At 39.9% G+C, this 26976-nt stretch overlaps 1 protein-coding gene across 2 annotated transcripts in view; it reads right to left on the bottom strand.

The window, feature by feature from the left end:
* The window catches only part of LOC115437330 (disabled homolog 1-like), a 61665-nt gene extending 42599 nt beyond the window's left edge, over window positions 1-19066 (bottom strand). For both annotated transcript variants that reach the window (XM_030160551.1, XM_030160552.1), the window contains exons 1-2: window positions 18681-19066; window positions 195-807 (exon numbers count right to left, since the gene is read on the bottom strand). In XM_030160551.1, coding sequence (XP_030016411.1) covers window positions 195-264 — 70 coding nt within the window. In that variant the 5' untranslated portion in view covers window positions 265-807; window positions 18681-19066. The remainder of the gene's footprint in view (window positions 1-194; window positions 808-18680) is intronic.
* Between the last annotated feature and the right edge of the window lie 7910 nt (window positions 19067-26976).

Below are 26976 nucleotides of genomic sequence, written 5' to 3'. Positions count from 1 at the left end.
CAGAAATTTGTGATGTTAAAATGGGGTCACGAGTCATAAAAGGCTGGGAACCACTGGCTTATACATTGGGCTCAGAATTTTGTGTTTCGGCTGTTTACAGCACCCTTCCCCTGCATGCTACCTCCCGAAACATTGTAGTGTTGAGGTATTACTGTTACAGAGAAAATGGAGTTTTGTAAGAAGATCTCACATACCTTTGATCCTCCTGGACTCCTTTCGCTGGCTGGTTTTGACACCCGGCTGAAGCTCGGCCTCTGCCGACATCCTCCACTGCTGAGTCCCTTGTTCTGCTTACAGCAGATCCACCATGGGTTAGCAGCACACAAGCTAATCCTCCCAACTCCCAGTGTCCAGTTCCACCACTTTCTTTCTCACAGTCCTTCTGCAGTGAAGTAGGTCTCTTTCAAATCCATACTGATGCGTCTGGTACTCCTCAATAAATGAAGATCCAGCATTGATAATAACCCTCCTTCACTGCTGGCCCATGGTGTTGCAGTATTGCTTAACGACACGTGAAAACCTGGCCAAATTATGAGCTGGCTGATCCTCTCGTGAGCAGCTTCAGATCAGATTTGACATCTTCTGGAGTGTACCTGAGTTCTCTCATTGAAGGTCAAGTATCACATGGTCTATGGTTGCTCTTTTCTGGGGTCCACCTATTGCTCAGGAGTAATTCCCCCCAGGGGAGGCTGCAACATTGATTGAATCAAATATTGTTCTTCAGAGTAGGTCAGGAGTGGATATTATTCTTTGGTAGAGCACTTCAGATGCAGTCCGACAGCCCATCACAGTCACTTGCTCTGAGCACTGTAAGGCGAGGAGACAGGGGTGACAGTTAATGTTAAGCTTGAGGTGATTAAAAATTAACATGACAAACACATACCCCTTAATCACTCATTACAACCTTAATTTAACGTATAAAATGGCAGGCACCAATTTAACAAATCAACAACGATGTTATTATCTCTTCTGGATCATCAATCCTTAATGAGAGTGCAGCAAATGCTTAGTGTTCAGTGCCCACCCTTGAAGGGGTCCTGTTGCAAAACATGCGATGCTCTTCTTTTTCGTATGACTTGGGAGTAAATATAGAATATTAAAGCATGACCGATGCATCTGTGCATGCAAAGCAACTTTTCAGAAGACGGATTGTTAATGGTTCTAGTTTACGCCAACAGCACGAGAGGAGGGGAAGCAGCAGAGACCGCTGAATGACAGGCTGTTTCAAAGCAAACTGTGGTGAGAATCCTGGCACAGACGTCTATAAACTGGAACCCCCACATTGTGCTTTAATGCCCTTGAATCATCCACTGCTAACACAAGGGCTGTGCCAAGTTGGCACCGTGGCTGGCACCATTTCTGTTGGCATGGTGATGAGCCATTGTTGGAGAAAGAGGCCTTCAGCCTTCTCTGGCCTGAAAAGAACTGCTGCACATCGTACATTATCCTGTGTGACATTGTATGACATTGCGAGCGTGTGCGGTGAGAGGAAGTGAAAATGTAGCTAAGGAGTGTCATACATGAGTCATTTTGATTTTTTTCTAGTTGCATTATATTGATATCTCTGAAGTACTCTGCATTGTTGCATGAGCTTCAGTGTGACCTCAGTTTTTAAACATGTCTGTTCATGTTATTTTCACCACTTCAACCAGCCCATACACAAATACACTGTCACCCATAAAGTTGGAATAAAATATTTTTACCTGTTCTCATGAACTATTCTGACAATGTGGTTATTCTTGATAAATATAGTGTAACTGGGACTCGGTATGTAATTACTGCACCTGGTCAACGGTGATTACTGATGTGTATCAATAGAAATAAAAGGAGAAATGTGTCTAAAAACCAAATTATTACACCTTTATGGTCAAGAGTGTATATTAACATATGAAATGTGATGTGAAAACATACAGATACATAAAATATACTGTATATATGGGTGCTTCTATGAAACTGAGTTCAGTTTGGTACCTGGTACTTTGCCAGGTTTTTAGACCCAATAATAAAAGACAAATTTAGACATATTTCCCCCCAGTATGTACCTATTCATGATCTCAGATAAATTAAAAAAAAAAAAACAAAAACAAAAACAAAAAAACATATACATATATATATATATATATATACATACATACATATATAGATAGATAGATAGATAGATAGATAGATAGATAGATAGATAGATAGATAGATAGATAGATAGATAGATAGATAGATAGATAGATAGATAGATAGATAGATAGATAGATATACTCTTACTCTGAGCAATCCCAAAATTTATGAATTTTTAATAAAGTATTGGGGCCAAAAATAGGACCAAAATTGGGACATGAAAAGCTACCTAGATGTCAATGCATTTGATTTGGAAAATATGGCTTGAAATGGTCTTATATAGCACTATAAATAAAGACACTGTGTTAAATGTGATGATCCTAGTGGTTTTTCTAATCCAGACATGCAGGTTTTTCATGAATCTCAGTCTCATTCCAGGTTTTGTGTGTAACCCATCGTGTCCACTTGTGTTACATGCAGAACCTGCCCATTTAAATGCATATAAATCGCGAATGATTTTACAACAGCAGTCATCTTTGTGAAACAGTCTGCCTTGCATAATTAGTTCAATTCCCAAAATGTACCTGTGAGAGAATAAAGAGATATTCAAAAAAATAGTAGCGTGTGATTTTTATGTCCTTTTGACCGTGTTATATGCAGATTTTTGTATTAAATATAATGTAAAATAACATAAAAAATGTGTTTTATCCAAAACATAGTTTCTCTTTTATCTCAGCAAGTACTTAGTTTTAAAATAGACCCAAAGTGCTTCCAAACTTGCTTTGTAACATTAGTTTACATCTGGTTGGAATTTTTAGCCCCCATGACCTGTTTTTAGGGACCAGTTTCAAAGAAGTACCCATATGAAACCAAACAAATCTTAAGATCTCTATATGATACATGTATACTATAATAACATATTTTGTTACAGGTAGCATATGGTGACTTATCTCTTTTTAGGGTATTAAATGGCATATATGTCAAATACTACTACTACATTTCCCTATGTGCTGAGTTTTTGTCTTTTTATGTGTATTTTCTCCCATAATAACAAACCAACTAGCTTGTTCATTTAAGCTAGCAAAACAGGCAAAAAAAAAAAAAAGCAGAAAAGTGCATGTAGAGAGTTTGTGAGAGCTCAGCAGTGACTTATCTGAGAACCTGCAAGAAACTCCATTTCTGTTTCGACCGGTTTCTGTGAGGAGAAGCCCAAAAGCCTTATCTTAAGCCTGGCTTCTGCTGAATTGGAAACATTTTTAAACCATGTGATTTCATCTGCATCCATGCGATGTTATGTTACATTCACCCACATCCTTCCATTAACATTAACTCTGTCTATCTGAAAACAACTCAAAACACTTTGCTTCCACCTGACAATTTAAAATCCGCTCATATTTCTCACTTAAACAGTGTATATTTATCAAATCTAACAGCCTCTAAATCTGTCTCAGTTTTATTGTTTGGTGAATTATCCAGAGTCAGGGAGATTGTGTCTGTTTATTTTTAGTTTTAACCCAATTGTCACATAGTTATACACACTATACATGCTCCTATATCATTTCTCACGCGATGAATTTTTATCTTATTTTCCATGCTCCAGTCTTTATACTCTCGAAGCCTGTTTCTCGTTTTAAAAAATACAACACATGACTTAATGCGTGGAACAAACTAGGATATATGAGACCGTATTATGCACAAAGAATTGCTGTCACGCTTAAATCTGAGTTAGTGCCCCACCGTGACTCAGTTAATCAGACATAGTAAATAATGTTTATGGCATCAATGAAGAAATTAATTTGTACAAGTCATGTTGATGCCTCCGATTTAATTAATTGGTCCAGATAGGATCCAGCGCATAAACAGAGTGATCTTTGACATGGTCCACCTCTATCTGCAGACAAATCCTCTGGTCCACCCATTAATGCAAGATGGGCTTTGAACATCACACACATTACTTGAAGTTTATACTTCTTCCTACTCCTTTTTGACCATGCAAAATTCAGACTTGCATGTACTTGAAGTTAGATTCTGTTCATTTAAATGTTATTACCTCCGCCAAGCGAAACAGCGGAGGTTATGTTGTCATCAGGGCTCGTCTGTCTGTCTGTTAGCAAGATAACTCAAAAAGTTATGGATGAATTTCAATGAAATTTTCAGGAAATGTTGATACTGGCACAAGGAACAAATGATGAAATTTAGGTGGTGATCGGGTGGGGGTGGGGATGGGTGAGGGGGTGGCTGATCTGCCTTGGTGGAGGTCTGCGCTCTCTGAGTGCTTTTCTAGTTTGTTTGTTTGTTAGCAAGATAACTCAAAAAGTTATGGATGGATTTGGATGAAATTTTCAGGAAATGTTGATACTGGTACAAGGAACAAATGATAAAATTTTGGTGGTGATCAAAGGGGTTGTGGGGGGCAGATTTTGATGAAATTTTCAGGAAATGTTGATTCTGCCACAAGGAACAAATGATTAAATTTTGGTGGTGATGGGGGGGGGGGGCTGATCTGCCTTGGTGGAGGTCTGTGCTCTCTGAGTGCTTTTCTTGTTTTGTTTTTGTCTTAATTTGATTTGTTTTGCATTATTTTTTTTCTTTGCATGTTCTAAATAAATAAATAACTTCTTGAACAACAGTTTTTGGTGGGTTCCTCATCAGTAGCCGTTCTCCTTGTGCATTTCATTCAGAACCAGGTGTCACTTTTCAGATGTACTCATGATACTCAAATAATGTCACTGTGGGCCGAGTCAAGGGCCAGTCTCCCTGTAAGTACTGTACGTTTCAGACAGACTATTGGAGTGTCAGTGATGGGAGAGGTATTTTCCATGTCACAAAGAACCTTATCAGAATGTAATTTTCATTACCAACGAGGGAGATATGCCTCATTGTATTAGACGGAAGAGTGATTTAATGTGATCTACGGCTGCTTTTCAAAACCAATGCTATCTAGGTCACCCAGACTCCCCAATCTGCGCTGTGTTTTAACAGCTACTCGTGTCTCTTATGATTTGGGTCAGAGTTAACGAGCATCACTCGTTTCTCCAGCTACTCAGAACAGTTATGGGATGTCAAAAGCCCTTGACAAAAGCCGCACTTTATTTATTAATTTGTTCATTTTAGTACTACCTCTCTCAAGTGCAAAAAAAAAAAAAAAAAACACTTCCTTGAGGGAAATCCATTTAATTTCTGCTTGCATTTCTTTATCCACCCCCCCCCCCCCCCCCACCCCCCCATAAATGCACTACTCTCTTTGTCTCTGTCTGCCTGTCGACGTGAATTTCACAAATCATCTCTGGAGATATTTGTTTCCTGTTTGCCTCTGAATCTTTGCCCTGTAAAAAGATTATTGAACCAAAAAACGGCGTGCTGTGAGGAAAACCTGATGTATGGCAAAGCTCTCTTTTTTACATTACCTGCATCAATCATGCAAACTATTGATTTTTCAGGAGGAGAGTTTGAGTGTATGGTTTATCTTCCCAAGGCGAGGCTTTGCCCCTTGGCTACATGCAGGAACACATACCAGCATATGTCTTATGTAGCTTCAGTGCATTGAGATGAGATGCAATTTGAGTTATTGTGGCAAAGATCACATCTCATTTTTCTTGATAAGTTTGTCAGAACACTGCCTATACATCAAACATCGCCTCCCTCTCTGTCTCTCTGTCCTTGTTTCTTGTCTCTTGTCAGCTTTGCACACTCCAAAAACATACATAAAAACACGCCATTAAAACATCAAAACAAAAGGAGCATTTTCACAACTAATGCACAAACCATACAGCTGGTAACAGTTATGCAATACATAAAAAAATGTCAAGAACATAATTTTTGCCTGTTTATTTACTAAAAATTATTTCAATTCATTCTATTTATGCTGGATTGTACATTTCTAGCCATCTCTGCAGGTGAAAATGATTCATTAAGATGTGGAATCAGATTTATAATCATGTTTACTGTCTCTGAAATATAATAGGCAATCATGAAACACAACGTGATTTTTAAACCACGTCTTTTGTGAGATTCTTTTAAGCTCCAGACTTCCAGTAAGTAATGTTTCCTCCTGAGACTGGTGTTTAATAGACTCCACAATCAACCTCATATTGTGAGACAAGCCTTTGTGCATCTTGCCACCGATGAGTAACAAAGGTTGAACAGCCATCTATCACTGGATATGGCCAATTACACCTCCATTCAGTCTATTCCCAACGGTAAGCAGAGTCTGGGCTCTCCACTTTGAATGCGACTGCTGCTGCTGAGGAGCAGGAAGGCCCTATTCCCCGGACTATCTCGGTGTCTTCCTGGCCAAGGCTGGCATGGCCCGGGGCTGGTGGAACGTTTGTTCGACAGACCAGCTTTGGCACCCTGCGCTGGTCATCTTTGTTACAAAATGCCCCCCAGCTTATGGAGTGGGACAGGGCTGTCACAACCTGGTCTCACAAAGCTCCTTTGAATAGCCCTGCTGTGTTACCTTGTGCCACCTATGGCTGCGTAGGCCGGGCCAACAACTGCTATCCCTCAGAATCTAAAGCTTTTAATCTGTGTTGTATTAATTGCTTTATTGTTACATGGCTGAGCATTTTATTCTGCATCAGCTCTCATCATCATAATCAGGAGTCAAATCATTTCATTTGGCCTTACAAGTGGTTGATAAGCATTCAGTTTCAGATGGAGTTAATTTGCCTTTGTTAGTCTAATTAGATAGTTAACATATGGCTTATATGGAACAATATTCATGCGGGAATTCACCTCCAATGCTTTTATCAAGACTCTGATGCCAAATATCAATATTTTTTTACTGAAAGCCATGAGGTAGAGATTTATGTGTTTGTACTTTGCTTCATCTCACCGGTCAAATTGACAGTGACAATGAAACCAAATACAATGAATAAATACATAATTTATAGTTGTTGGCTTTTTAGTGATATATTCCCTCTTACACAGTGACACAAACATCCTGATAATAGATGACTGCCTTGTAATAGGTAACTCAATAGTAACTCAGAACTACAGTTTCATACAATACTAGCGATGTGACGTTCACGAACTAATCGAATCTTTTGAATGGCTCTTTGAAATGAACGATGGGAACTGAGTCTTTGTAAAGAGCCGTTCTTTTATTTATTTTTTTTTTCCTAAGGAAGGTGTCTGATTGCCTGTCAATTTAGCGTCACTGGGAAAAATGTACTACAGTTGTTAAGGTATTTAAGTAATTGCAATGATAAATCGCTTTTGTGTTTTGTGCATTTTTTCTGTATGTTTACCAACATACTGTTCTTGTTCTGAGAATTGTACTATAGTTCAGGTATTTAAGTAACTGCAGTGATTAATCACTGTTGTGTTTTGTGCAATTTTTTCCGTATGTTTACACACATTTATTGTTCTTGTTTTGAGGAGAATTAAATGTTATTTCATAAGAAAATGTTTTATTTTCTTCTTCATTTTTAGGCTACAGACTAGTCCACATAATGTACCGTGATGTTTTTTGTCAAATTCCAGCATTTGCCTAATGTCACCTCACAATTCAATTCAATTCAATTTTATTTGTGTAGCCCAATATCACAACAAGGTTATCTCAAAGGGCTTTACAGAGTCAGTTGGATGTAAACAACAGTCAAATAAACAGCAAGAAAATGAGTAGTGTTCAGGGCATCCCCTGTCCTTAGACCCTCCTTCTCGGCAAGGAAAAACTCAAAACCCAGTGGGAAAAGGGAGAAACCTCGGGGAGAACCACAGTGAAGGAGAGATCCACTCCCATGGACGGACAGGCTAGAGATGCACCAGGACTGATGGACGTCCATTTGCAGATGTAGTTCTAGTCTGCAAGGATGCAGTAGGGTGGACACATGGGGGGTCCATCCCGCTGGATGAGACAGGCAGGGGTGAGGAGGCCCATCCACAGTGGACCACCTCTCATGTCATGTATTTAGCCCACACATTTTAAATAACTATTCTTTTTTATAGTAAGATAATATTTACTGCTGCGCCGATTAAACACCTTTAAAATGTAATGTCAATCATCACATGTAGCCTATTTAGTCATTAAAACATTGGCGTTTCAAAATAATGCAAAAAACATAAAAGAGCCAGTCTTTTGAACGGCTCTTTTCAGTGAACGGCTGATTGAACGGCTCCCTTCAAAGAGCCAAAAGTCCCATCACTATACAATACTACTGTGATTTCCGCTCCTTATGACATAAAGGCAGTGATGTGAAATGTACAGTAACAATTATTATGATCTTTACCCCCTCTGATCATTGTTGATGTAAGTAATTCGATCATTTTGCAACACTTAGTAGTTGTAATTCATCTCATTTTGATTCATGCTTTGACACACTCAAAATACAATACAGATCATATGTTTGTGTTTATGCATCTCTTCTCATACGACATATTTCTAGACAGTCATGCACGTCATGATGAATGTGACTCATCGGCACAGCTGTTGGGAACTTAACCGTTAATTAAATCTTCTAGACTGAATCAGAAATCGGACATATGTTATATTTTATGCAGTACGTGACAGGCTAGTGCTCTTATTTGCTCATTATTTATATCTCAGCTACCACCTGTACAATCATTTTCCTAAAAATATGGTTATTTTAGGGCTTTTCTACAATATTTTATCATGAGAAAGATTCAGTAAGATACATTAAATCTCAGCTCTACAAGAACAGAGACCAAAAATATGCAAAAAACACAAAGGATATTACTGTACCAGGGCAAAAGAGAATGCCCTAATGAGAGAAGATCATTAACATAAAATGAAAGCAGAACAAATGTAGGCGACTGCCTTCTACACTGTAAACTAAACCATTCCTTTTGATTTCCACCAGGAATTACTAAGCTGAAATACGGCAACAGTAGAAGAGAAGGACCTCTCTTTTCTTCTTCTTCTTCTTCTCTCTGCCTTTCTGGCCTTCCAGGGGGAACTGATAGCCTCTGAGCTCAGGCTGTTCAGCCACGGCCCATTAGTTCACCTCATTCTGACAAGATGGAGGGCCTCTGACGATGGAACAGTCAAGTGTGCAAACGGGGAGGGAGGGGATGCAAGAAAATACATACAAAAATTCACTTTGGGCATTTCAAGCGTTCTCATTTACTTTCTGAGGAAAATAGAGGCCTTATTGCTTTGGGTTCAGCGGCTACAGCTGGTAAACTAAATAAGCGTTGCTGCACAGTTGCTTTGCAGTGCAGATTTATGTCAGTCTAGGCCTCCAAGCAGTGCACTCAGTTAGGCGTGGCTCCAGCGTGGCTACACAGAGGGCAGTGAAGAGCTGCCCTCTGAAGTGTTCCTGCATTATCCTTTTTTTTTTTTTTTAACCAACTCAGCTGCAGGATAACTGGGTCCAATTTAGACAGAGAGAGAGAGCACATAAGGGATGGGAGGGTGACGGGGGTGGTGTAGGGGGGGTCTTTTCAAGTCTGAAACATGACATAAATGAACAAACTCACTCACGCTTGCACAGCAGAGGTCTCAAGATGCAAATATTAATGGGGTTTATTTTGAAAGTTTGCATGTCTTAGCCTGCTTCTGCCTCCATAACAGACATATTCAGGCTAATAAAGTGTCACCAGCTCCCTATGGTGACAGTAAACAATAGCACGAAAACAGGATAGGCTACATTTCCTCTCTTATTCATCTACTTCCACTCACCAAATATGGCAGGTCTGGAAATGTACCCGGCGCAAGACTCCTGGACCCCTCTCAGAACAGTTAATTGGTAGATGTAGCTCTCCAGAACACCTCCTCTGATGTTACTCGGCAGCTTCCCCAAGGAGTCTTTAATTCACTGTTGAATTGGTTTGTTTTTGTGCTGTGTTTCAGTGTCTGAACAGTGTGTTAAAACAGGCTATTTACCACATTCGGTGGGAGAGAGAACTGGGCAGGCTCCATAAGGCCTGGACAAACACCATGTTACCTCACAGCCAATGTTTTCTCCTTCTGTCTCTCTTTTGAATCATTTTGATTTGATCCGTGTTTATATATTTGATTCTCTACAGCCCTCTTTATTTTTTATTCTATTCTCTGATATCTTTTACTACTGTTCGCCTCTTTTTTTTTCCATTTTGCACTATTAGTCTCCTCTGCCCTTTTTCAATTTGTCTCCTCTTTTGCCATCATAATGCCTTTTTGTGAAAAGAGGCCGAAGTTGTTCTATTTTGCTCCCCCCCGCTTCACCAATGCTTCCTTTTGTGAGTTACAAAAGAGCTTTGGATACCTTCGTTTGGTCATTATTTCATGCGGAAAGTAATTAATGAGACAATTAGGGTTTTTTTTCCCTTTGTTCTGTATGAACTAAATAAATAACCAAAAGGTGTCCTCCTTAATTGCACATGGGTCATGGATATAATTAAGATACAAACAGCTTCTACATGATTCTCGACTTGCGATTCTGGAATAACTGTTTGTTGTTCAGGTTGTTTTCGTGTCCTAAATGACACACATTTTTACTAGTGTCACGGGCAGTAATTGTGACTATCAAACACAACAGAAAGCGTGCAGTTACAATAAAAGTTGCCATGATCAAAATAAACTCATGGCTGTAGTCTGTGAGACAGCATTAATGAAGCTGAAGGGAAGCACAGCACAGCACAGACGTCTTAAAATAGATACCTTTGTGTTTGTGTGTTACTGCCACACAGTCTTATTGATGTTGTCATGATGGGAGACACCCTACAAACACAACAACGAGGAATAGTTTTACTCATTGTATATTAAAAAGCGAAACGACACATTTTGGACAAACGAGTCACATCTTTTCCTCATTACTTTTGTCATTTTGCGCTGGATGTTTCCAGTGGCCGTAAATGTTTGCATATAAGATAGAAAAGCGCCGTCTATTTGCTCATTTATTTGTCAAGGTTTAGATCTGCAAATACTTCTTCTATGAAACACATTCACCATCAATTTCTCCACAGAACCTGGCAGATGCCTTTGAGAAAATACAGAAAGTATGACATTACATGCAAAAACATATCAACATGTTCTCCACTTCATGCTGTGATATGTCTGATGAATAGTTCAGTTTGCATCGGTAACATTACTACTCCTCCAGGCAGCTGAAGGACATATTCGAAGCACATGAAAAATCCCATGCACTTTTTCACATAAATTACTCTACAGCTGTTTTAACACCCCAATTAGTAGTATTTTGCTTTGTTGCTGCTGTACTGTAGATGTCATCATTTCCACAATCACGTTAAAAGTGTTTCTTTGTTGTCACATCTGAACTTCTCTTGAGTGCAGCTTTGTTGTCGCACAACATCTCCCACTGTGAAGTAACAGGTATCCTGTTTAACTGCACTTTAAAACAAGCTTATGCAACACACACATCCCAGACACACAAGCTGTCTATTCCCCGGACTACAATACAGTATGTGCGAGTGTAATTAGTGAATCTCTCACCACACCTCAACGTCTTTCATTAATCTCACATGAGTGATTAGGCTGCTGCGACGTATGGAACCATGGGAGGTGTGAAACTGGGTGTGAAACTGTTGTCATCTCATACGTTATCACACTCTAGAGACTGGGAGGATTAAACCACGCCGGGCACAGCCCATTGGCAGCTAATCATGCCGCTAATGATAAGTGAAATATTCGAGTGCCTCTCATTACAATGGCATCGCAAGGTCAAGATCTGACACAAACGGGCACTGTTCCTGCTGTCTGTCTGAGAAACTCTTTCCTCAGTTGCTTGCGTTGTTTTCTATAAACCAAAAGCGGAGACAGGATACAAGCAGGAGTGAAGCCTTTTGAATATGACACTTGATGGCTGATTAGAGCAAAACATCAGTGTAGACTCCAACTGTGATGCTCTGATGAGAAGTGATCTAAAGGGTCTCGTCAGAAGACGTCACGCTGACCGTGGCTGCTGCGCCAGATGCTTGACGCTTAGTGAAACTCCACATCAAAAACTATAGAATCTGTTCCCTGAAGGCATCACGACAAGGGAGAGCTTCATTTAATTAACAGAAGTGCAAAGATCCTAATTATAGGAGCAGTTAGTCTGGCTGGTTAGACATTTAGGAAGAAAAAATGTCAGTGGCAGGTGGGTTTTGTTACCTTTGGACAAAGCCAAGATAGATGTTCTCTGTTTCAACTCTCGGTGCTAAAATAATCTAATCCAGCTGTTGGCTGCTGGCAAACTGATATGAGAGAAGAGCTAATTTTCTCTTCCTGGTTCTTTTTTTGGAATGTGAATGAGCACATTTTAAAGACATTACTGTGAGGGGTCTGAAATTGACAATTCTCCAACCCAGGATGCTCACATCAGCATCTCTTAATTTGGTTTCTTAACCTCCTAAGACCCAGCTGTGGGTTTTCTGTCCACGAATTTCTGTCCAAGAATTTTACAACTTAATATTAAAAAAAAAAAAAGAAAAGAAAACTGTCCATCACAAAGAACATTCCAAAAAAATTTTAAAAACTGCATCTGAAAAAACTATTGCATCTTGACGTTTCCAATATAGGGACTTAATTAATAAAAAACAAAAAAAGCTGGTACTTTGCTGACATTTCCCGGGTCTTAGGAGATTAAAGCTAAAGACACTTTTTACATAAAGGTATATTTTTCTTGTTTGCAGTGATGTGCAAACTTGAGAATAATTGCATGTGTTCTTGTAGAGTCGGTGCTCCCAATTGTTAAATATTTATGTATATTTTGCATTTGTGATAGACAAACCTTATGTTATGTTATGTTTATTGGTTGTTTGAGTTGACTGAGGACTGATTGTTTGACTTTGGGCATGTTTAATAAAAGCCTGGCACCCCCAGCTGAGTTCAGTTGTTTGTAGGTGTCCTGGGAAACAGCAGAAGTTTTTCTCTGTATATTCTTTTATCATTGTATTCGGTGCTTGATTTCCAAACTTATAGGTTCACAATGCTGTGCCGCTGCATAGCCCGACTCTGTCAACAGTTCTCAAAATCTGATATACAGTCTGGGCTTACCTTCTACAACATCTTCGGCGGAAGTGTACTAGCATTATATTTTAATTTGATCATAATTGCAAATGATCACAACAGGAGCAATACATGTTTGTCAATGAAAAACACAAATAGTCAGGATATGAAATCACATGAGATTTAGATCTGGCAACTCCTCTAGGCTGAACCAAACATCTCAATTACCTCTAGGGGTTGCAAAAAATATTGCAGTGAAGGGATACAGGAGATGACAGACCCAATATTTAGACTGACTGTCAGAAGAAAAACGCCGCTCAGCTTATATTTGATTACATATTTAATGGAACACAAACACAAGTGTACGCACAAATGCATCTCAGCTTCTGTAGTTTCCCCTGCATGCTCCTGCCACACTATTATAATCATCAACCACATATGGAGCTGCTGTCCCGCCTGTGGGGAATAGGGTTGTAGAACGGGCCAACGGGATGAAGTCGAAGGACCTCACTACTCAGAGGTGATGAATGCTCTGCTGCTTATGGAGCCTCCTGTAGTGCATCTGTGAGAGCAGATGAATGGGGAGGAGAGGCTGATAAATTGGGTCACACGAACATAGCGTTTCTGGGTAATGCGGTGAAAACGCTGGAGGAGTGCAGTTGGGTGGCTGCACGTGCCTACAACTGGGGCAGAGCTGCTCTAACTCGACTTGATTTCCATCTCGAGCACTTCTCGCGTTTGGAAAATTGTTGAAAAGTTTCGTACTGTGTTTGATTTTCTAAGATATATTTGACTTTTTCCATATTTTCAAATTGCTCATTCAGCCAACAAAAACTATATGAATTCAAAGAACCTTCAATTACCCATTGCACTCACGACAAAACCAGTTCTAGTTTGATATATATACATTTATTATCAGACCTTTACATGATTTACATGAAGCGTTCTAAAAATAGGCAGATAATGCCTGGTATGTGGCTGTTACTCATGTAAGATTCCTCTTTGATCATAATCCAATTAAATAGGCACGCGGCTGGTTTCAGTTTTTCTGTCTCGTGCACTTGTACTGTAATATGTTTATTAAATATTTAACTCTGAAATTAAAGTCATTTATTTCTTTTGCAATAGAAGGAATGTAATGAAAGGTTGCAAACTCTACAAGGAACAAGTCCCCCAGTGCATTTTATTAGGGTTTATTAAGTTATATGGAGGTGTGCAATTGTGATTCTTTATTTTCAGATGATGACCTGTCAATAATCCCAAAAATTATATCCTAGCATTAGCATATAAAAATTTTCCAGCATCCCTCTAATATTGATAAACTATGCACAGTGTTACAGTTTGTCATTAATCATGCAGTTATCCACATTTACGCTTCAGAGCCTCAGAGAATCCATGCCAAACAGTATTGAACCCATTCTGGAGGATCACAGCGGTCCAACACTACACTGTGCAGTTGCTTTTTGCACGTCAAATGATAAAGCATATCATCATTTTACATTTATCACACATTTAAGACAAGCCTCGTGTATAAATCACAAATGTTACACACGGATTGCTTCATTCTTCTCTGGTGGTGTGTTCGGTGTAGCTCATTTCTCCAATCTAATTTCATTAAATCAGCGTCGTGGTGGAAAACCTTGATGGGGTTAGGGGGAATGGAAAACAGAGTGAGAGGGTCTTTTACCTTGGCACAGATAAGAAAACAAGCCAGATCGGAGGGTAGATAGATCTTGTCGGCAGCACACGCCGCCTCTTGGCAAGCGAAGCAAAGTCGATATTGAGCTGGGCCTTTCTTACCCCCTAAGATTTACAGTATCTGGAGCTCTGCAGCCTCATACTTCAGTAGATGGATGAGTATTTCATACGGTGCCAACTGGCGCAACATGAGTTGAGCTGAAGGTCATTGTGTCTCATTTCCAGCTCTGAAGCTGGGTGGCTGGAGACAGAGTTGCTAAATCTCTTCTAGTTTCAATAATACAAAGATACAGCTTTGTGAAAAGACAGTACTTTTGGGGTGGTAGTGTACAACACTGATGCAACACACATGTACAGACTGTACAGTGCCAAAGACAGCTGAGAGTACAGTAGTAGGGAGTGGGTACAGATTGCCGTAGCACCTCAAGGCATATGGCAAGACGCCCCATGCCTCCCAGCTAATTGAGTCCTAATGAATCATTGGTTTGGCATGCTACATGTCCCTAGTGATGGCTGGTGTCATTGATGCATTGAAGATGCCCAGTCCTCTGGAAGTGAGGCGGGCAGTGACGACTGCTCTGGCTGAACATGGGAGGCAGTCTGACACTGCTGGCTTCACACTGAACATTTCACCCACTCACCAGATGTTACAGGCCAAAGCACAAGGATTACTAGCCACCCAGCGCTGCACAATGGAAATAATTGTGTGATGGGTTGGCAATTCACTGCCCCATTTGATTTCACTAACACTCACCATCGCATTGGGTCGCAGCCTCATTGTCCTCTTAGCAGGGTCAGTGCGATAAAGAACATGACAATGAGAAAACAACTGAAGTCAATGATGCTTGACTTGCTATTTTCAGAATTTACACATATTACATCCACAGTTGACAAAAGTGTATCTGAAGTGGCAGTAACCACTGAATAACCCTTTATTTTCATGAGGAACAATTACAGAACAACTTGCTTTGAAACCTTTTTTGACACAATTTCCTCACTCTAAAAGGTCATTTAATGTTAATTATAAAATTGGAGTATGAAAGGGTTTGACACTGTTTTGAAAAGCTGTCTTTTTTCTGTACATCAAGCATAAATGCAGTACATTCCTTTTTTTTTTCATATTAAGAGAAATGGTGCAATTTACTGCTTTACTATAAATAGAAAAGAATTTGAACCAGTATTTAATGTGTAAGTCATTTTGCAGTGAGTGGGATGTATTTGGTTTGAAAAGTTTGGACCTTTTTCCAGTTTTATTCCTGGAACAGATCCAGCCCTAGAAAGGATTTTTATTTAAACATTTTCCAGTTCCAGGGATTATATTTTGCATTACTGCTTGGTGTTGACTAAATCATAACAATGTTTTTTTCTGCCATCATACCACCTCCTCTAAAGCTAAATATTATGTTTCTTAGCAGGCATCATCTTTCTTCTGGAAGGGACGTTAAACTTCCCAGAATTGGAGATGAATTTGTTTTCATTAACTGCTTTTCACATTTGCTTCCTTGGTTGACACAACCCACCGTTTGCACTCTGAACTTTGGATGCACCTGTCACGTTGATTCCACTCCCAATGGAGCGCGTGCATCATTCTGCACCTTACAATGCACCGCTATCTGAACGATCTGTCCTTTTGTTCAACTTGGGCGACCAGGATCACCCCCGACCTGCCTCTGCCAAGGGCCACATCTTCAATAATGAACAGACTGTCAGAGACCACCAGCAAAATGAGAACTCTGACACAATCTTGCAAGCTCATTAAGCCACTTTTATAAAAGATTTAGGCCACTCAGGCAATTTTGTATCTAATGTGGAAAGGCTACATTAATGTCAGTGTAACCCCCGTCCATTAGATGCATTATCGCAGAGCACTAGGGAAAACTTAAAAGATTTCATAGTGAGGCAGCACTAGTGCAATATGAGGAGGAATGGCAAATGTGATAATACACCAGGCTTTCAACAAGACAAAAGGCCGGAAGCAACACTACACCAAATGGGTAAGACAACCCCAACAATTTCATAAGCCACGAGTAGAAACATTTTCCCTGTATTGTTGTAATTGTGCTGAGCAAACATGAAAAGAGAATCTGCAAACCACGTTTACCATTTCACAGTAATTGCAAGTGCAGAAAAAGCATTATCGTCTTAATCGGATGAGATATTGCTTGAATATCCACTCTGGTTTTGCAGTCAGGAGCTAAATTAAGTGTCATGATTCCACAGGGAGACCAACAAAGAAGTCCTTGCTGGAGAAGTTAATGCTCTCGAGTGTTTTGTTCAGTGCTCAGCTCCATCTTAAGCCCCACAACTCATACTGGGCTGCTAAGAACTATCTTAGGGAACAACTGGAAACTGTGCTACATGTGTGTATGTGTGTGTGTGCATGTGCAACACATGTGTCCGACAATCTAGCCTGTGGGCACGGCTTAGGATCTGTTGCAAAACATCCTCTGTAAGGAGATTACCGAAGGCAGTTTGACCGACTGGCAGAAGTTGTCAATGAACTTTGGCACCGTTGACAAAGCTAACACTGACTGACCTTGGTTTCCATCCAGTGAAGACGCAACACAAACCATAACTTGTGATAACTTAGGGTCGTCTGTGGGTGGACCTGCATATTCCAACTGTTTAATAGCTGATAGCTGTTCTGTTCCTGCCTTTTCCAAGGCCATAGTCAAGGCTATTTAATAACTAGTCTGCCCTTGTATTCTCAAGCAGAAACATTATGGCAACATGACAGACATATGGTCCAGTGCTGAATTGTGCATTTGAACAGATCATTCTGGCATATATTCATTTTTACCCAGGGGGGGATTTGGATTGTACTACGGTAATAACCAATCCACTAGGACAACAGTGTAAATCAGTAGCTTTTGAGCATCTCTAACGAAACAGTTGAACACCAGCGTTGCAATAAATTATTTTTTTTCTGAGAATCAACATGATTTTTACTTGGTCTGATGTAATGATGCTGCACCATAAAGCAATAATTTGCTTTCTAAGCGAAACTTATTTGCATCATTGTCACACGTATATTGTCAGTCTGCTCAGATATTGTAAGCATAGAAGATTTTTAGGAGTCTGTGCAAAAAAAAAAAAAAAAAGTCACTGAATCCGATTGGGATCCATATTTCATCGTGGAAATCAAAAAGAGGGCGCATCTGCAAAGCGTGACGCAGTTTAAAGCTCTCCACGCCTATACTCCTCCACAATTAACAAGATTGTTCTAACCCCACGATGACCTGCGAACTTAGCTGCTGACCACAGGACTCGTCTTTGCAGGCCTACAGTATATGCGCTACAGCTCTGTTCGTCCACTCAGACCGGTGCCGACGCGCTGCGCCGTGCGCTCCCATCCAACCATCATCCACAGGTACTCAGCCCCCATACTGGAGCACCGTTCCACTGAGCATTTATCCCACCGTTTTTTTTTTTGTTTTTTTTTTTTTTGCACAAGAATCAATATATTTATGAACACATGCGTCACTGTTCCCTCATTCATTTAGGCTCAGATCGGATTAACGCACAGACCTTTGAAGATGACTTATTGCTGTTGCAGCAAGACATGTCTTCATTTGAATATTTGGGGAAGGGGGGGGGGACACACGGGGTTGAAAAATGCTTTAAGCTTTTATTGATACTCATTGGATGACATAACCTACACACACCCCAGGTTCATACAATCTTATCTTTTCAATGCGAAAACTGTCCATTTCCAATTTGTGCGCAATTCAATATGGGACAGCAGGTTATTTGACAGGCGACCGGCGTTTGCGCTTTAAAGGAGCTCACATCCAAAAACGGCAAAAAAGCATCGTCGATAATCCCACTAACAGGTTAATTTTGTATTTTTTCCTGTTTACTTTTGCCATATACGTGAATGTTTCTCGGTCTCATCCTCACAAATCCAGAGTGTTCCGCAACCCATTTTCCTTCAGCATCCATAAATCTTTGCCATGCCGCTGAGCTGCCACGCATCCTTAAACAGCTTTAGTTTAACAGTTTTAAAGACTGCCGGTAGAACAGGAAGGTAACTTACCTTTTCTCAATGAAGGGTTTTCTGGAGTGTCCCATTTATGCGTTTTAATCCACATCTGTGTCCCCTTCATTTGAGCGCTCTATTTTTTTTTTCCCCCAATGAGAGCGAGAGAGAGAGAGGAGAGAGAGAGAGAGAATGGAGAGAGCGTGTTTAAGAAAATCCATTTGTTAATTCCATTTTTGCCGGACACAGAAGGTAAAATCACATTGCCTTGCTTTTACATGTTCAAAATTTCTTCCATAATTCTAAGATCCCATGAAGCTGTGTGTGTATTTTTTTTTTCTCTCTCTTCTCGCTCCTGCTCTGAAGTTGCCTGGTTACCCCTGTTTCTCATTCAGGGTGGCTGAAGCCCTGCATACAGCGGCCAATCATAGCAGCAGCTGAACAGATTAACTATTTCTTGGCTCCACTATTCTAGTTTCAGGCTAAAATGAGGAGAGTGGGCGGGGAAACTGGGCCCCCGGTGACAGAAAAAAAAAAAAAAAAAATTAAAATGCACAGAGAATAATGTAGAGAGAGGGGATCCGTTAGAGGGAGAATGCGTGGAGGGGGGAGGGGGTGGGGGGGATTAAACATATTCGAAAAATAAAAGACTATGGAGGGAGGAGGGACCAGTTGCCACTTCTCACAACAACAAAGATCTAAGTGAATGATATTCCATCCTTGTAGGGTGTTATGCAAACTGCAGAGGAGCACCCCACCCCCCCACCCCCCCTTTCCCTCCCACCTCTTCCTCCTCCTCTTCTCCATCCCTTCTACCCCTCCTTCAATGGACAATCGGTCTTTAAGGAGCAGAGATCATTTCTGAAATCTCCAAAAAGCAATCCATCAGGGTAATTGATCATCCCCCTTTAACCTGCCATCCGTCAAACCCAAGCAACTCCCCCCCCCCACCCACACACACACCCATCCCTACCCCCACCCTAACTCCTCCGGTCCTGTCCCACTCCAGTTGCCTCATCATAGGCTGTATTGATTTCAATTTCCCCCTCCAGCCAGGGTGAAAGGTGTAGGGGAGCGGGCCAGCTTCAATCTTTAGTACACGGCACGTGGGGGCATAATGACCCCCCACCTTCATGCTGGGCTACTGTGTATGTGTGTGTGTGTGTGTGTGTGTGTGTCGAGGAGGTAACAACATCCAGGTCAAGTCCCTGAAATACATACAGACGGCTTTGACAGGTGTAAGGTGATGTACGGACATATGACGGTTATTGTGTTTATTCAATAATTTGCCCTCTAGACGATCAATAATGACATGTAAGATAATTCAATTTTTGGTTTGTTCTACTTAGTGGATGTAGTCAGTCTGTTTTATATCATTTTAATTAATTCCCATCTTCATCTCAGTCAGTCAGTTGCTATTCTGATGATGAACATGACTCACAAACATGGCTGTCCTTAACCTAATTTATTCTCACTCACTATAGTTCAATGCTCCTTAAACCCACCACAAAATTTCTGGCTTTTTCCTCAAAATATGATAATTTTTTAAACTTCTGGCGTGACACTTAAAGACCGGTTGATGGTGACAGCAGCCTCCACACCAGTCGCTTAAGGCTTGCCCCCCCACAGGGTGTCATGCAGAACTGCTGGTGCATTATGGGGGGAAACCGTCGGGGGGTTCTGACAACAACACAGGGTTTTCAGAGAGACAGCGCTCAGCGGGGGGTTGACCCATGTGTGAGGTTGTACACAAGTCTGTCTGGGGTTCATCAAGGAGAAATCCTGAAACATTCCAACAGATGACTGGCTGCATCATATATTTATCTTCACTACATCTCGTACAGCAATTTTTAAAGCGTGCGGCGTGCATTTGTACATTTTACATTACAGCGGCAGCAACTTCAGTCGTAGAAGTCGTATCAGTCATAACTGGTTCGGGCTTCAGTGCAAAAAAAACAAAAAACAAAACAAAAAAAAAAACAGCTCATATGTTAAAAAAAAAAAATCTAAGTTTTCTTTTCATTTTTGTTGTATAGTAGCCAGTGAAGTGTGATTGATGTATTGCTGGCTGTGCTCCATCCCACAGATTACAAATGAAAACAACAGTGTTGGGGTCCTCCCTCCCCCACAGCCGGACGAAAGCTGTGTGTGTACAGTTGTGTACGTACACACACTCTGGCAGAAGTACAAGCACTCATACATACACTTTGTGGTTGATTGACGTGCAGCTCTTGGCTTGAACACAGCTTAATCCCGCTGCTTTCACAGATGGACTCAGTCTTCCTCTTTTTGTCTGGTGTCACCAGAAGTAGCATGTTATACACACACCCACACACGAACGCGCGCACACATACACACTGTACAGCAATATGTACTTTTGTTTACAGGGGATGGAGGCTACTGTGTGGTTTCTAATCCCCCCCATATAACCCGCCCTCTCTTTAGCGGCCACCCCTACTCCTGGGTACACGCACACACAAACAAATGCACACAGGCATCTACTCTTTGGTCATTAAAAAAACAAAGGAGGTCAGTGTCAGCTGTGGAATCAGGCAGCTGGGTCCTATGAGGCGAGAGTTAATCCTCATTTTCAAGGCCTACAGACAAAAGAAGCCTTGCAGATGAAATGTTTTTGAAAGCACATGGGTTACGCATGAATACATCACTCTTATGTCATCTTGTTCCCCCATCCATTCACCTTTACAATAAATAAACTACAGTGCTTGTTTTTCTTCAGTCTTGCAGCTCCATCTTCGTAGGTTGCTGTGGCCTATTATTAGCATGAATCAAGAGGGGAAAGATTAGACTTTTTCCCCCTCCCTAATCGTATTCACTTCTGCAAAAGCTTTGATTTCCATGTAGATGGAGCTGTGTTGATAACGGCAGGGAACTGCCCTGGAGAAATGAAACGGAGCGATAAGATAAGGCGAGCAGATCCCCATCCAGACAAAAAGACAAAGAGGAGAGTCATCACCCCACATGGCGGTTAATCTCCATTCAATCCAGAGATTAGCGCAGTCAAAATTCTCATCGCTGCACCACAGCAAATGATTAGTCATCTCCCAGAGGACCGATGGTTAACTGGTGCCCCCCCCCGTGAAACCTTGGGCTGAATGTTAATCAATAACTTCCTGGTTACAATGACAGAGTAGCAGCTTTGGGATCACCACACAACATAAACTTAATCAACATAAAGCATGTTTACTCTACAGTGTTCATCTGCCATATTGTTCCATGTGTCAGTGGAACAGCTTGGCTCCTTAGCAGAGCTCGAGGATGACTAAAGACCTGACCACTGATCAGGACGTTCAGCTGTACACTGAGAACTCAGCAAGAACACAGGCCCAGAGTGAGCATGTTACAGAGGATAGAAAGCTGTTTTGTAAGTATTGTGCACAGAACACACCAGGATCTATGCTAATGGACTGTTTTAATCAAGTCTAATCTCATTGTTGTGATAGTGTGTGAGTGATTAGCATTCACAGAGCATGGCAGGGAGCAGGCTGACATCGATAAATGACATGTGACCTTTGACCCTGACTGTTCCAGCAGTTAAAAAGTTCCTTTCTTTATTCTCCAGTCTCAGCCTCATTTCATGTAAAATGTCCAGTCTTGATTTACACTAGCAGATTTGGATGCCAAGTGGCAAAGAGCAAAAAACCTGTAGCAAAGTATGAGATAAATAAGGTGTTCTAGTCTAAAATTTTAGATGAAGTACCACCATGAGATGATCTTGGATGATGTGTAGCCAGAGCTAATGCCAGACGTTGTTTTTTTCGCACTGTGCCAGTGCTGCAGACAGGTTTTCAAACCTGGTAAAAGTGAGATAAAATAATTGCATGTACTGACCAAAGCACTTGCAAAAGGTGGATTTCACTGCAAACTGTGCTGCCAAGTAGTTAGCACCAGTGGAATAAACAGTTTAATTTAACCTTGTAAAGCCTAAACCACTAAATCATTGACAGAAACTTCCAGTTATTTGAAACTGGAGCCTTTATTGATCCTTCTGAACAACAACAAAAAAGTTTTTCAAATATCAATTTCCATGTATGATTTTCAGTTTTGTTCGTTCAACCCAGAAAGATCCAGTGCTACTTTTGCTGCAGTTCCCAAATACATTTTCTCTGGATTTCACCTTTTTTACATGATTTATCACCATTTTTTTTTCAGTAATATATTTATTGGGGTAACACGGTGGTGCAGTAGTTAGTACTTATGCGTCACAGCAAGAAGGTCCTGGGTTTGATTCCAACACTAGTCGATGGGGTGGGACCTTTCTGTGTGGAGTTTGCATGTTCTCCCAGTGTCTGTGTGGGTTCTCTTCGGGTACTCTGGCTCCCTCCCACCATCCAAACACGTGCACTGATAGGATAATCAGGTAATCTAAATTACACCCATCACCCATAGGTGTGAATGTGAGAGTGACTGTTTGCCTCTATCTGTCAGCCCTGTGATGAACTGGAGACACGTCCAGGTTGTACCCCACCTTCGATAGGCTCCAGCGACCTCTGTGACCCTAGTGAGGATAAAGTGGGTTCAGAAAATGAATGAATGTATCATATTTGATACATGAGGTCTCAATGCTCAAATATTATTTTTGAACAAACAAAAACATAATATGACACAAACATGTCTAACAAATTGATAATTCCTTTTCAAAATTGGCAAAGTTCTGCCTCCTGACAGTCTTGTAGTATCACTGGAAAGGCCTCTGGTGAACGAATTCCTCCCCCCTGATGGATTATCTGTGTATTACATGTATCTAATTGTATACATCAGGCTTTTCAAGAAAAGAAAAATCACACTGATCATGTAGAGGGCTTCAAAACTCATGTATCAAATATGATACATTCGGCATTATAGGGTTAAATTAGAAAATATTCACGCTTTCAGTGCAAAATTGGCTCCTTTTATTCCTAAATCAGCCTTATTCCAAAAATGCCTATTTCATAAATGACATGAAACTAAACTGCAACATGCATTTCAGATGGTGCAGATACTGCCTACTGAAAGGTGGTGCAAACTCACCCCTGACTCACCGTGTTTCTGTATCTCTCTTTTTCTACAAATCTTCAGGTTTTCTGACATCTAAATAATACTGAATAAATGATAGATGATATCCAGCATGAAATCTGAAATCCGATATTCCAGGGATCAGGCTTGTATGCGTGTTATCTCTGAGTTTCAGTTAGTTAAATATGCAAAATGTAGATGATCAGACTGCTTTATTACATATTCATATATCCTTATTATGATGCAGGAGTGTAACTGTTGCAGAACACACAACATTAATAATGGTTAGACAGTATCTGTTATTATTGAAGTTACAACTGCTCAGCCATATAAGCAAATCTACACAATTTCTTTTGCAAATTGCAGCATTTCTGTCTCTGCAGATATACTCAGTCACACATAATATGAGTCAGACATAAATCAAACACATTTCAGCCCCGACTGAATGACACCAATTAGAGCTTATTTTGATGGTCATTTCAGTAGATTGTGTTAAAAATGTGAAATAATATAGAGGCATGAATGCTGGTTTGATTGAGGAGAGTTGTGAGCATCCCTAGTCCTTAAAGACAGCTGAGTTTTTTTTTTTTTTTTTAATTCATTATGGACCAATTGTGCTATACTGAAATATGCAGAGAAAAAGTGTTAATTCAATGTTTTTACCAGAGTAGACGTGTAAAGATTGAAGCTCTGAAATGTACCTGAAGTATAAAAGTAAAACATATCGCCCTCTAACAGACATTTCTACTGAAGGTTTCTATAGAAAGTCAAATGATCTTCACATCTTAATAATTGATATGATAGCAGAAAAGACTAGGACGTAACCTCAAGTAAAAAGAAATAAACAATACTGAAAAGAATGAACATTAATGCTACTTCAGTGCGCTAGTGTAAGGAACAGTCTCATTTATTTGTCTAGCTTGTGTTTTTACGTATCATATTTTGTTTTTGTGCTATTTTTCTTTATCTATTGTACCAACTATTATATAAGGGCTCTGAACCCTTATAAATATTCCCTTAAATTATGAATAAATTTAAGGGATTCTCTGTAGGAACATCATAAAAACTTGTGCAGTATTTGTGCTTAATCAAAATAACAGGTAGACATAAAGACTAAAAGAAGTGAGCACAAATAAATACATAAATACATGAGTAAACAAGTGGTGCCAGGCACGACAAACTCCGCCCCTCACACGTATTGTAACTTATTTTGGCATCGATCCATCTGATGTCATAGTGTCTATGCATATGCTGATGTCAGCATATCACTCGCCTCTATACATGTGCCAAGTTTAAAGTAAATTGAAACAAAATTGCTGTTTTATAGACATTCGAAATTTCACCCATTCTAAGCAAATGGGAGAATAATACTAATAAAAAAATCATTAAAAAACTGAACTTTGACCTACTTTTCCCAAAATGTAGTGACATCTATACTGGGTCACTGACAATCTACAAACCAAATTTGGTATGAATTCAACCAATAGTTTTGCTGCTACAGACATTTAAAATTTTGCCCATTATAGGTAAATTGGGGGGGGGGGGGGGGGGGGGGGGGTAAATTCATAAAAAAAATATGAATTTTTCCCTACTTTTCCCAAAATGTAATGAGATATATTCTGGGTCACTAGTAATCTATGAACCCAATTTGGTATGAATTCAACCAATAGTTTTGCTGCTACTGACATTTGAAATTTTGCCCATTATAAGTGAATGGCGGGGACTTAAAAAATGTATAAAAAATCTGAACTTTGATCTGCTCTTCCCAAAATGTAATCACATCTATTTTGGATCACTGACAATCTACAAACTTAATTTGGTATGAATTTAACCAATAGTTTTGCTGCAACAAACATTTGAAATGTCGCCCATTATAAATCAATGGGGGAAAAAAAGATTTTAAAAATTCATAAAAAATGTGAACTTTGACCAACTATTCCCAAAATGTAATGAGATCTTATTCTGGGTCACTGGAAATCTACAAACCTAATTTGGTATGAATTTAACTTACAGTTTTGCTGCTACAGACATTTGAAATTTCACCCATTATAAGTAAATGGGGAAAAAAAATATTTTAAAAATTCATAAAAAATGTCAACTTTTCCCTACTTTTCCCAAAATGTGATCACATCTATTCTGTGTCACTGGCAATCTATTAACCCAATTTGGTATGAATTCAACCAATAGTTTTGCTGTTACAGACATTTGAAATTTCGCCCATTATAAGTAAATGATGAAAAAAAAAAAAAAGATTAAAAAAATTCATAAAAAATTTGAACTTTGACCTACTTTTCCCAAAATGTAATCACATCTATTCTGGGTCACTGGCAATCTATTAACCCAATTTGGTATGAATTCAACCAGCAGTTTTGCTGCTACACACATTTGAAATTTTGCCTATTATAAGTAAATGGTGGGAAAAAAAAAAAAAAAAAAATAAGATTTTAAAAATTCAAAGAAATTGTAAACTTTGACCTGCTGTTCCCAAAATGTAATGAGATCTATTCTGGATCACTGGCAATATATAAACCAAATTTGGTATGAATACACCCAATAGTTTTGCTGTTAGAGTGTTAACAAACAAACAAACAAACAGAACCAAAAAACCCCTTGCCTCCCCTTTGGGGGGGCGGGGTAATAAGCTGTGCTAATGTTTACCATTGTTCCTAAATATGTCCATACTGTGCAACACCTTTAGCTCTGTTGTAATGTTGTCCATTTATGTTCGGTTGTTGTGACAGGCCAGAGTCTCCAAGCCACAACACAAGCTCATTAATCTCATGTAGCCTGACCAAGTGATTTGTCAAGGTCAAATAGATGGGGAATAAATCAGCAAAACTGTGATAATTAAACCACAGAAATCTCTATGGTGTAAAAATGCATAGAGGATCTGGTGCCCCTGGTTCGTTTTTCATCACAGAACTCCTTACATTATGTACTACTTAATGTAATTGCGTTGTAATAAAGTATAAGAAGGCATCTGTGCCCTGTAGCTAAACTTGACAGTGTCTGACTTTCTCCAGTCAACACAGATCAGAGAATTTCAAAGCATCAGCAGAGCATGAAGGAAATGTGGAGACTGCTAGAGCGATATAAGGTTGCAGGGAAAGCATCTCTTCCATATGAACGGAGACGCTAATAAAGTGTAAATGCGACATTTTTATGAGGCTGCATACTAATTGTCAACAACCTCCAGTCCAAACCCTCAACCAAACGAACGGATCCAAACTACAGCAGGGATACAGTCAGTATCTACAGCATGAAGGATCCACATGGTCGGAGCTCATGCTCAAGGTGTGAGGGTTTATTAGCTGCTGGTATTAAATCACTAGAACAGCAA

This window comes from Sphaeramia orbicularis, chromosome 17 (genome assembly GCF_902148855.1).
Source record: "Sphaeramia orbicularis chromosome 17, fSphaOr1.1, whole genome shotgun sequence".
Taxonomy (NCBI): Eukaryota; Metazoa; Chordata; class Actinopteri; order Kurtiformes; family Apogonidae; genus Sphaeramia; species Sphaeramia orbicularis.
This window is presented reverse-complemented; position numbering and strand designations above follow the sequence as displayed.